At 32.4% G+C, this 12716-nt stretch overlaps 1 protein-coding gene across 9 annotated transcripts in view; it reads right to left on the bottom strand.

Moving 5' to 3' along the window:
* LOC106867555 (sister chromatid cohesion protein PDS5 homolog B) overlaps positions 1-12716 on the bottom strand; it is a 58266-nt gene that overhangs the window by 23081 nt on the left and 22469 nt on the right. For all 9 annotated transcript variants that reach the window (XR_016244042.1, XR_016244043.1, XM_089361812.1 and 6 more), the window contains exons 2-18: positions 12545-12662; positions 11117-11311; positions 10880-10966; positions 10338-10435; positions 9032-9158; positions 8418-8498; positions 8083-8223; positions 7311-7426; positions 6633-6727; positions 5977-6122; positions 5128-5279; positions 4783-4896; positions 4012-4044; positions 2550-2644; positions 1533-1672; positions 568-777; positions 341-431 (exon numbers count right to left, since the gene is read on the bottom strand). Coding sequence is in view for 7 of the 9 variants with exons in the window: in XM_089361812.1 (XP_089217938.1) it covers positions 341-431; positions 568-777; positions 1533-1672; positions 2550-2644; positions 4012-4044; positions 4783-4896; positions 5128-5279; positions 5977-6122; positions 6633-6727; positions 7311-7426; positions 8083-8223; positions 8418-8498; positions 9032-9158; positions 10338-10435; positions 10880-10966; positions 11117-11311; positions 12545-12649 (2026 nt within the window). In the remaining 2 variants the exon portion in view is untranslated. The remainder of the gene's footprint in view (positions 1-340; positions 432-567; positions 778-1532; positions 1673-2549; positions 2645-4011; positions 4045-4782; positions 4897-5127; positions 5280-5976; positions 6123-6632; positions 6728-7310; positions 7427-8082; positions 8224-8417; positions 8499-9031; positions 9159-10337; positions 10436-10879; positions 10967-11116; positions 11312-12544; positions 12663-12716) is intronic.

Below are 12716 nucleotides of genomic sequence, written 5' to 3'. Positions count from 1 at the left end.
GAGAGTGTAGTGGGTGCTTTTACGTGACACCGGCTATGTACCTTCACTTATGCGTGCGTTGAAAAGTTGGCAAAGGAAGGGCAGCCAGCTATAGAAAATCTAACTCAACAAATTCCATCATGGCAAAGTAGATGGTCAAATGATGAAATCAAGCCTTTAGTTTGGTCAACCTTACTAAGAGTCCCCCCCCCACCACACAAAAAAAAGACTCCTTTACATAAGGAACACAACACTACTTTATTCTCATAATAAAAATAATTAACAAAATAGAAACTGGGAAGAATTTGAAAACAATCATGAATTTAAAACAACCAAAGATAATTCTTTCTTAATTACTCACATATAACTTCATCTTCATTTTTCAGGAATGTCAATAAATCTTCAAAAACACTCTCTCTGTTAAAACAGGGTGGGAAGACACTGGACAATGCCTGTGGGGAGGAGAAAAGAAAAACCACACATTGAAAGAGAATAATTTGAAAGAAATATTGCGATAATGTAAACAATATAAAGTTCATAATGAGAAAAATGAAAAGAAAAAAAAGTAGTTTAAGATCAAATACTAACCAGAAGAAGTTTCAAACCTTTCTCACCAGCTGCGAGAACTCCATCATCAACATATATCAAGCCACTAATTACATCACAGTTGTACTTCACCAAGGCACTGATAGCATCTGCATCAATCATGACTGGGGCTATACGCTCTAATAAAGACTTCACAGCTGTGTAGAAAGGAGTTTGCTGGCCAGGATTCCCAACCTTTCGCAATATTTCTTTCTGTAATGGGAATTTATCAAAGAACTTACATTGGAGTACGAAAACCGTTTTTCATATGGAGAAAAAAAAAAAAAAAATACATGTGGGAAAAATTGATTTATTTTTATCTGTTACTTGTCCAGTCATTGGACTGTAGCCATGCTGGGACATCACCTTGAAGAATTTTAGTGAAACAAATCAACCCCAGTACTTATTTTTGTTTTAAGCATGCTACTTATTCTATTGGTCGTTGTGGGGGACGAACAGATACAAACACACGATGGGCTTCTTTCAGTTTCCATCTACCAAATCCATTTACAAGGCATTGGTCAGCCTAGGTTTGTAGTGGAAGGTACTTGCCCAAAGTGCCATACAGTGGGACCTTTAGTTCAATTAATTTTGAAAATAACGAAGAATTTAGTAAAATAGTCATTATTTAATGTCCATTTTCCATGCTGGCATGGGTTGGACAGTTGGATGGGAGCTGGAAAGGCCCGGGACTGCACCAAACTCCATTGTCTGTTTTAGCATGGTTTCTATGGCTGGATGCCCTTCCGAACACCAACCACATCGCAGAGTGTACTGGGTGCTTTTATGTGGCACCAGTACCATAACTTAGTCATTAATAATCTGGTACCTGCAACGTAAATCAATATGGAATTTTGATAGAAAGTTTAAATTTAAAACAGGGATTTTGATTTTATAGGGCCAAGGGCAGTTTCAGGCAGATTAGTATCAAAAGGATTAAAGTGAAGAAAACCAAAGAAAATAATTACAACAGCATCTTCAGCCTTGCGGCATGTGCAGTCTGAGCTGACCAGTGCTTTTAGACAATGGCGAACACGTTTATCTTCTCTCAAAATATGATTGAATTTTTTAAGATGTTCCTGAGCTTTGTGAGGTTCAGGTAACTGTCCTGAAAATACAAATTGCAACATTGGATTTAAAAAATATTCAAAACAAAAGAGCAAAAATATTTCTTTGAAATTTATTTCATTTATGAACGAGAGAAGGGAGTTGATTTTCAACCCATCATGAATTGCATATATGTGTGTGTGTGTGTGTGTGTGTGTGTATATGTATATGTATATATATATATACCCACACATACATGCACACATATTCATAGATAATTTCAAGACTTGCAAATCAGAGAAAAATACTAGCAGAATTCCTACACAACTGCATTTGATTTAAAAAAAAAAAAAGTTACAATAAATGAAACACCAGTTACTTCTTCAAATATCTTTTTTAAAAAGTTTCCAGAAAGCTTCCCTATTCACCCCACCTTCCTTAAGTTTAATTCAAATTCCTAGTTTGTGTAAACATAATACTGATGATAGATAAAAATACTGATTGCTTAGAGGCATAAGGTTTCATAATTCATGGGATAAAAAGCAAAAAGGAAATGAGATGTTCTAATACTGTTCAAGCCATTTCAAAGAACATCTAGAGTAAAACGAGGTGATAGTGGTTCAGTTGGAATTTAAAAATAGTCAGAGATTTGGTGCAATCAGAGCTCAACTCACCATTAACTCTTTGCCCAGCCCGTGTATCACATGTGATACACGGGACACATTTCCCTGGCACCCATGCATTGAATATAATGCACATTTCCTAATTTTATCAACCACCATAGTAACTTGAGACTCAAAACATTTGAAAGGGCTAACTAAAAGACTGAAAACAAGCATGGACATTTAGGATGAATTCATGAAAATGCTTTGGACAGGCAAAGGGTTAAGTAAAATTAAGAAAGAGTTTGTATAAGAAAGTAACGAGGGTATACATACTGGCAAGAGCTATTAATTTGGCTACCACAGGAGCAGGGCAGCCCTGCAAATTTTGCTCTAGAGCATCAATCCACTGCAGCACACAAACTCGGACTCTGAAAGAGAAGGAGTTAATAAAGTTAGGATAGAGTAGTGATATTTTTCTGATACACAACAGATCATCATCATTTCACATCTGCTTTCAAATGTCGTCGTAGGCTGGACAGGCTATCATGGTCCAAGTCAGTTCTTAGTTAATGCTCTCCAAGATGAATCAAGGATGTCTCACATATCATTTTTGGCAAGGTTTATATAGCTAGATGTCCTTTCTAATACCAACAACTTTTCAGGTGCAATTCATTATTTTTACCAGTACTAAAGAAGTTGTCATGCCATTGGTAAGACTAAAGACTCTTCCTGATCCTACATTGTTTCCGTTAATTTGCAAACTACTTTACAGAGTGTACTGGGTGCACGTTATCACAGTGCTGTTACGAGAGAGGGTGTCTTGATCCAGGCAAGACTAAAGAGTCTGTGACTGAGAGGGTGAATACAAAAACAAGGGATGAGAGAGAGGGAGAAGCAAGGTGAGACTGAAAGAAGAGTAAGATGGGTAAAACAGATTGATAGGCGTGAAAGGTTTGGATAGGAGAAAGAGAGGGAGAGAGAAATGGTTATGTTGGCAAGAGGATTGAATAAAAACAATATGAGCAGCATGATGAGGGAAGAATGAGTAAGGAATAGAGACCAGAAGATAAAAGAAGAAATAATCAAATTGAGAGAAAGAGAGAGAGAGAGAGAGAGAGAGAGAGAGAGAGAGAGGAGAAAGATAAATTTGTATAATTCTAAACATATGACATCCCAATATTTCACTTGAAATACACAAGAAATAGCCTCCAGAAGAAAAGCATCAACTAAAATAATACATAAAGTGAAGTTGTCTACATAATACAGACATTTACAATCTAGCAATGAATGACCTCTTCATAGGAAACAACAAATATTGTACAAATACATATTAATCACAACATCACACCAGAAAATATCTCAATTTCATTTACACAACATACTTTACTGTATGTTGTGTAAAAGTCAGACTTTACTGACTAATCAAATTCAAGTGAACATTCAAAAGTAACTTCAATTACACCATAATTAATGTTTTTCCTTAAGTTTCCTCAGTAGTGTTCAAGATTTGCATTAAAAGTTTCTTGGGAACTTGCTTTTTGTAGCATGTGTTGACAGTGTTCTACTTGTTTTAGTGACTCAAGCCTGGTTTCTCTTTTTCTACATATCAACAGCATACAAGAATGCATTTCTAGCCATACACATTCACAGACATCACACTGTATTTCTCCAGACTCTGTTCACATACAACCATAATACTGCTTCATAGATGTACATATTTACCTTCAACAGCAAACTAGAACACATTCAAAAGATATAAGCAAAATAAAAAGATAAAAATAGAAATAAAACTTACCCATGCTGGTACTTCAACAACTCATTAAATGCTCTAAAATGAAAAAAAAAAATAATAAATTATACTAATATCAACTTTGTGCTAAGAAAGCAATTGTTACACAGAAAATCAATGTTTAAAGCACAAGTCTAAACTAAAACACAAACAACTATGTTTAGTTATATTCACTAAATTATGCTGAAATGAGAAAGTGGTTTATGAAATCTCTAGTTTGAGGTCACATGTTAAGATAATGACACAAGATCTAGAGCACAAATAAACAGAGAAAATACTAGAAATAATAACTATCAGAAATAGTGGGTATGAGAGAAGATGTCCTTGGTGCAGGCACGTAATATGATGCTTGTAAGCATGGAAGTAATGCACATAAAATGATGCTGATGAAGCTGGGACCAAAACAGAGTGTTTTTGGTTAATAAGGTCATAAACTAGAACAGTGTTAAGATAATCTTGCATTTCCTGAGAAGGATAATTGATTTAAGAAAATCTAATCAAGTACAAAAAACTTTGACAACTTAATTATAATGGATTAATAATTTAAGATTCTTTAATGCTAATTAGGAACAATATATTCTACATAGTGAAACTAGCCAAAGCAGACATTTGCTCTATTTTAAAAGTAAAGCTTTATAAATTTTTTCACTGGCACACAAAATTGTTCTGTATTTTTCATTTCACCTGATCCAACTGTTTCTATATAAAAACTTTTACATTGCAAATTTAAATGACTTCCAACAAAAAATAATAAAGAAACATAAATTTCAATCTTACTTCAGAGCATGTTCATCTAAAGATGTATACAAGTTGTGAAGCCGTTTCATTCTTTCCGATGTCGGCAGTGTATATGGTACAAGACAAGTGTTAAAAATGCGTTCAACAAGTAACCTAAAGTTTAAAAAAAAAAAAAAAAAAAAAAAAAATTAGAGAAAACATATACATTCACCCAAACGCAGCTTATTTAGAGTAAAATAAAGACTCAATGTATTCATTGAGAAATATGAAATCAACATCTGTTCTATAAAGTCTTGACCCACAACATAGAAAAGTGGACAATGATATTTAAATATACAATTTCTTTACCAAATGAATTAGATGCCAAGCTTGCCATATATTTACCTGTCTTCAGGGCTATGCTGATAATAAGCGTGAAAAACTTTATCCTTAACCCATGCAAGACGCTTTGCAATTGCCGTGTTGTCAGGATCTTGGTTAATATAAGTCTTGTACAGATGAGCTAGTCCAAGTAATGCTTCTCGCCGTATCTTAAACTAATAAAATCAGATTCATCACATTAAAAATTGAACAAGATATTTCTTACTTCATTTATAAACTTTCAAAATAATAATTATAAACAAGAAAAAATAAGCATGGATGGAACTAGTAAAAGATTAAGTATATAAAACAAAGGGGAAGATTATGTGATAAAGAAGTTTTTATCACAACCATGTGGTTCTGAGTTCAATCCCATGAGGCAGCTTGGGTAAGTGTCTTACTGTGGCATGGATTGGTCAAATAAATTCAGTTAAATATGGTAGGTAAAAAAATGTGCATAGCTTTTGTTTATGTATGTCAGCAAAGTGTAATAAACACCTTCAAGAAAACTCGGGGGGGGGGGGGGAAGAAAGGAGAGATACTAAATGAAGTCTCCAGAGATATATTAAACTGGACCTTAGAAACTCGTAATCAACATCACTGCTCCAAGTTGCAATGAAGATAAGTGTTCTGATTTCAATTTGTGTCAATGATAATGTATAATGGCCATAGACAAAGTCATCTACTTGCCTTCAACAACCTAATTGGAAAATATCTTAAGTTGGCAGCTGGCATTGGCAACAGTAAAACACTCAAACCTTATTGATGATCCAGACCAGTACAAATGTGGTATCATTTATAATAAAAATGATTGAAAAAATTCAATACTAAATATCAAGTAAATTTTTAATTTGAAATTAAAATGTAGATTACCTTCTTGTCTAGAGTTCGTTCTTTAATGAAAGCCAACAGTTCATCAGTTATCATTTTGAAATCTTTCTTTGCAGCATTCAAAACTGCTGATACAACCTCCATTCGAACAGTCTCTTCGGGATCATGCTGACGAATTTTCAGTTGTTCTATAATGATAAAGTACATATATTTCTTAAGTTTTTTTTTTTTTAAATCAATTTTTTTGCATATTTTTTTAACATGGGGATAAAGAATTTGTCTTGAAATTTTGAAATGATTTAAGATAATTGCAAATGATTTCAAATTTTAACAAATCTTGTTGCAAAGGTGGTCATCTTTGACAATATTAGACGCACAGACTCACCTTCAACCATTCACTTGTTTATGCTTTAATTAATTAGTTAAATATGAAGTATACAATTACATTGCTTTAATGTATTCGCTGACTGGATTTGATATTTTTCTACAAAGCTTTGACATTTTACTCCATTGATGGAGGAAAAATCAATAGCCTAAACAATGATAATTATAGCAAAAATGAAGAACAAGATATTTTATAACTTCAGGAAAATTTTGAAAATTATGACTGATATTTTGATACCTTGGGTAGAAATTCTTAAAAAGAAACCTAATTTTCATGCCAGAAACTAATAGGAAGAAAATTTTGAAATTCTTACCAATTATATCTTTTACTAAATCTGAATGATGGAGAATGAAACGTTGGGCATACTGAACACAGACTGTTCTTACTCCGGTACTAATATCATTGAATCTATAAAGAAATCAATAATTTTAATAATAAATATATCCAAAAACAAAATGATTAAAGCCTAAAACAATGAAGTAGATACTATGTTGTACTCTTGAGCAGAGTAAAATTAAGTTTCAGTTGTGTTTTCTTGGAAGGACATCTCTCACAATTCAGGTAAAACATGGGAAAATTATTACAAATTTATTTCCAACTAATATAAAAAAAAAAAAAAAAGACTTGCGTTCCAATTAAATTCTAAAGTAAATCATGAATTAGACTGGTTTTACAAAATAACTACAGCTTTAAATTCAAACTCACTACAGCTAAATCCAATGTCTATTTCTTTTGAATGAGTTTACAGAGACATAATACGAAAAAATGTTGTACAGGGTAATTTTGTGGTTCTTTATCTACAAGTATTTAACATAGTGAAATCATTAATATAATATTGAAATTAACATCAACATTTTGATATGAATAAGTAAATGAGGTAGACAAGCTGGTAGTTTTCTGAGCAAGCTTGTGAAAAAAAGACTTGGTTGAACAAGAGTCAAACATGTAAGAATAACTATTCCAATGACAAAAACTGCAGTATTTTACCAACCTTCCTAAAAAACAATTCCAAAGCACACGGTGCTGTGTTGCTAGTTCGGAATCAGGGTCTGAGAACATTTTTGCCAAAAGACGAGTTACATTTTTTCTTTCTATTTCCTCACTGCTCTAGAAAGTTAAAAGAAATGGCAAAAAAAAGACAAAAAAAAAAAAAAGAAAAAAAAGAGAAGAAAAACAAAAAAAATCAGTAAATTTTTGATAAAATTTGTTCAAACTAAATACTTGTCTAAACTAACTAATTAGGAACTTTTATTAACATGTTGCAAATCTTTTAGTCTTTTAAAGTACACCAGTTACTGTGTAGCAACTGAGTCAACCTCATAAGTTTATTTAAACCAGTGGCTCTTAGCCAGGGTCCAGATAAGATTTTGTTAAAATTTAATCTTCAATAAATTGGTTATATTTCTACAATACACAAAATATTTTCACAATGCTTTTATACAATTCCTAATAATATTTTAATTATAAAAATATAACAAGATTTTTAAAAATATTGAATGATTATGAGAGTCCAGGGGAGTAAATATTGATAAAATAACTAAAACTGTCCATAGCCTGGTTTAAACCTTCTGTTGAAGACGGGATCCAATTCTAAAGGACTTCACTAGACACCAGAGAAGTCTCAATTTAATAATTATTTTAATTAACTAAAAGCACTTCTTTCTGTAAGCTAACAACAGAAAATATTAACTACAAGAAAATGATGCACATAAAAACACTAACAAATGCAGATATTTTACAAAAACAAGTTTAGAAATACTTACTTTCAATTTAAATTCTAGTTGAGGTAATACTGCTAGAAGCATGGTACCAGATATCATGTTGAGTTCATAGATTAATTCATAAAGATGGTCTGAAACTTCACTTTCAGATGTTTTGCCAATCATTAGCAAGTTGTTGAAAAACTAGAAAAAGTAAAACATTTAGAGATTTTCTTCAATACAGAAAAGAAACAAAAGAGGATTTAAAAAAGAATATTTCCTGAATTATCTCTAAATTAGGACAAATATATTTTATGAGTTACAACTTATTCCACAGAATAAAATGATGATGGAAAAAAAGAAGAAAGAAAAAAAAAGAAAAAACTTAAACTACTTACAGTTTGAATGTATGGCTCTACTGCACAGCTGGTTTTTCGCAACAGATCCTTTGCAAGATTATATGCTAATTTATTCTGTGACTGAAGAATAAAATTCACATTATTCAAACAGAGGGAAAGCATTTGTTTAGATAAATTACAACAACTGAACAATCAGCTTCTTTAATCCTTAACCATCTACGATCAATGGATAACTTGTAATTCTATATAACTGTAACAAACTAGAGTCATTGGGTCTCAATGAAAATTAACATTTAGTAAAATAGAAAATATGGTAACACCTCAAAGCAAGAGCATTTTCTCAAAATGGTTTTGACTTTGGTGCATTAAGAAATATTTGGCAAGTGCATAAGGAGTGAGTAACCTTTAAAGAAGTTAAATTGATAATTTTGGTTGGTAAAGATTTATTAGCAGTTTTATCAGTTGGTGAGAGTAGATAAGATTAAATACGATAAAACAAATTGCTGTGTCCAACTAATGTTGTAAAAGTGAAAGAAAAAACAGTAAAATTAACAAAGAACCATTTCTGATTTTATACTGACTTTCAAGACTACAAAGCAAAACTAATAATTTCATTCAATATTGTGAAAAAAAGAAATCCCCAAACTTCTTACTTTATATGGCTCAATCAAATTAATGAGTATGGTATCTAGTAATTCTTGAGAGACAGTGTCAGCTTCTGTGATGAGAGGAACCATCATATCTAACATGAATGTACGAACTTTTGCTGAATGCTTTTCACTGAAAGGAGTAAAATTGAAAGTAATGGCTTAAAGGCTAGCTGTATCAGGTTATTAGGTGCTGAAATATAATTAACAAACATCTGATGAATAACTAAAAATGCATTCTTATTAATGTGTTGAATGAAAAGTTTTGCAATATTTTGGCTCACTTTCAGTGTCCGTGGCACTTCAGCTAAGAGGAGATGGAAACTTCAGTGAAGGAGTTCTTTGTCTCGACGGACATGAACTGGTATCAGTGAGGGATCAAAAAACTGGCAGAAAGGTGGCTTCAGATGGTGCCACATGAAGGCCTCTCCTGTGAATGCTAGGCTGCTTTTGTAACTCGACGAACAAAGCAAATAAATTACCAAGATATACTAAAAATTTTGACTCAACACAATACTAAACATGCCACAGGAGACAAAATAAAAAAAAAATCTCCTATGAATTAAATATTATAAAATGAAAGCTTTATCATAAACTTATGACAGGATAACTATCAAAGAATATCAACAAAAAGCATCAAGTAATTTATAGTTCATCCACTCTTTCTGATATCGATTTCAAATTTTGGCACAAGGCCAGCAGTTTTGGGGGAGAAGATAAGTGGATTACTTTGACCCTAGTATTCAACTGGTACTTATTTTAACCGTCCTGAAAGGATAAAAGGTAAAGGTGACCATGGCAGGATTTGAACTGAGAACATAAAGATCTACAAAATGCCACTAAGCATTTTGCCTGCTATGTCAACAACTCAGCTATCTTGCCACCCTTTCTGATATTGAAACATTACCAGTGCCGCCTGACTGGTTCCCGTGCCAGTGGCACGTAAAAAGCACCATTTAAGAGGGGCTGATGCCAGTACTTCCTGGCTGGCCCTCATGCCGGTAGCACATAAAAAGCAACTGAGTGGTTGGCATTAGGAAGGGCATCCAGCTGTAGAAATACTGCCAGATTGGATTGGAGCCTGGTGCAGCTTTCTGGCTTGCCAGCCCTCAGTCAAACCGTCCAACCCATGCCAGCATGGAAAGCAGATGTTAAACAACAATGATAATGATATCAGATTCAGTTAAGATTAGGTTGAAACAATTGGTGCCTTTAAATGTTAAGCACATACAAAATTAACATTCCTTCCTAATAAAATTTTTAAATGGAGTGACAAATGTATTGTGAGAGCAAACATAAAAAAAAATCTTACTTGATAATTGAAAACATAAGTTTATACAAGTTGCAGAAGATTTCTTGACTATCTTCCAGTTCAATACAGATGTTAAAAGACTTCACCCATGCAAGATTCTGAAAAAAAAAAAAAAAAAAAAAAAAAAAAAAAGAATCACTATCAACATATGACTTGACAAATAAAACCATAATTAAAATACAAATTAACCCTGTCCATATCCAATCCATATATTCTACATGTATTATGTTCTAGTTAGAGGGATCCAGCCTCTCACACCTTCCCTACAATTTCATTCTCAAAATAAACAATTGCATCATTGAAATCTCAAAGCCACAGGAGAAAGCATTGATTAATTAGATTAATTAGATATAAAATGCCTATATTTTCCAGGGCTTGATCCAGACACGACAACCATCAATGTAAATTGCAACAAATGCCAAGCAGCAAGCAAATTTAGCTCAGGGGAAAAAAAACACAAAAAAAAAAGTGGATAAATTTCAGAAAAAAAAAAAGTGGATAAATTTCAGAAAAAAAAAAAAACAATTTAAGAAAATATTTACCTCTAACAAATAGAAATAACGTTTAAAGGAAGGAGATTCAGGATCTTCTAGACCACGTAGTTGTTTGACTAAAAACATGAAAATTTCCTTCAAAAAGAGAAAAATACAAAATTAATTAAATATACCAATGAAAATATGTAGTTAATAAATTAAAAGTATGAGTGATGTGGAAGAACTTTTTAAAAGAAAGCGAAAAAATATGTTAAGCTTTTATTTTTCCAATGAAAATGGCCATACCTTTAAGTGGTCTGGATCTCTATACGGAGCCTCAGGAGCAAAAATACGGAAAACATCGGCAATACAGCATGCCACAAGCAGACGAACATCTTTACTGGCATGATCGAAGAAGAATTCAGTGGCAAGATGTAATGCTAGTTCAGAGTATTTTTCATTTTCATCCTGCCCCATATCTTGGAATACTCTGGCCAACATCTGAGAAAAACACACAAAAATACATATATCAAAGCAAAATGTTTAACTATGTAAATTTACTTATAAAATTTCACTTTAAAACATTGTAATTTAGAAATTGTACTATGCCAAATGAGCCTGGAGTCTGATGCAGCCCTGAACAAACCATCCAACCCATGCCAGCATGGAGAACAGACGTTAAATGATGATGCCTATAAAATTATGCAAACCTAAATTTTAGGATTAAGAAAATTTTGTTTTCCTTCTTCTTCGTAATCTGCAATAGGTAATTTCAGGTTAACCCAATTCCTTGTTCTACTTCTCTCTTCATTTTTCAACTCCTACACACACAGACTTTGATGTCATATTAATCTCTCTTTATCATTCACTTATCCTCTATATCACTTTTTTATCAAGTTACTTCTAAAATCTCCACTTGATATTTTCTTTCCACCTACCCTTCCTTTATTAACTACTTACAGTATCTCTTCCACTCCCATATATTTCACTACCTGTCTCTGCTGGCAATTCCTCTACTCCATCAATCTACCACATCTTTTTATCTAATCTATCTTTCTTTATAATTCCTTACACCTCCTTCTCAGCACAACCACTGCTTTCTCCTTCCACATACCAAAAATGTAAGAGAAAAAGAAACCAGTAAAGAAAAAGGTAATTTGGTCTTTTATATTGTCAATATATTGCTATCAAATACTAATGGTAATAATATGAGGCCAAACAAATTCATATTTTTATCTTATTAATAAATAAAAGGCATTAAAGAGTAGATTTGTTGATATAACTAACATAATAGGTGCAATAAAAGACATATGGGGTTGTATAAACTTAATATCAAATGGCTTAAATACATTAGACTTCTATATTTTATATTTTACTAATTTGATCCAAAATTATTCGTCTATTTAGATGACTAATAAACACATTGAAAATAGCAGCCTGGGAAAAGAACAGATTGGATAACATAGCCTTAGATCGAGTGTCTGAGAAAACAGACGAGATGGTCACTATTAGAACACATTTGTCATAGGTTAATCAAAGCTAATCTGAGAGAGACCTGAAAATATCTACCAAGTAATTGCTTCCAACCAATAATGGATATAAATAACCTAGTTCATGAAAAAAATGATCACATCATATTTTTAATAAACTTTCATGATTACAAAGATTCAGCTATTCTTGCACCAAATTTTTTGAAATTGTAACAAATAAAATTTAATAAAAACAAAAACAAACCTTAAGTCTTCGAACAAGTTCATCTTTTCCAATATCCTCCGATACCTCTTTGCAATTTGGAGGATAGACAATTTTACTAGGCTTGCCTCCCTTTGGCAGTGGCATCTTCGGTTTTCACCTATAAAATAAATATGTAATATTACTCTGCTTGTCACAGTTTGTGTTTATATGT

The sequence above is a fragment of the Octopus bimaculoides genome, chromosome 13, assembly GCF_046866305.1.
Source record: "Octopus bimaculoides isolate indiv1 chromosome 13, ASM4686630v1, whole genome shotgun sequence".
Classification (NCBI taxonomy): Eukaryota; Metazoa; Mollusca; class Cephalopoda; order Octopoda; family Octopodidae; genus Octopus; species Octopus bimaculoides.
Note: the sequence above shows the minus strand (reverse complement) of the source record. Positions and strands in the feature narration are given on the sequence as shown.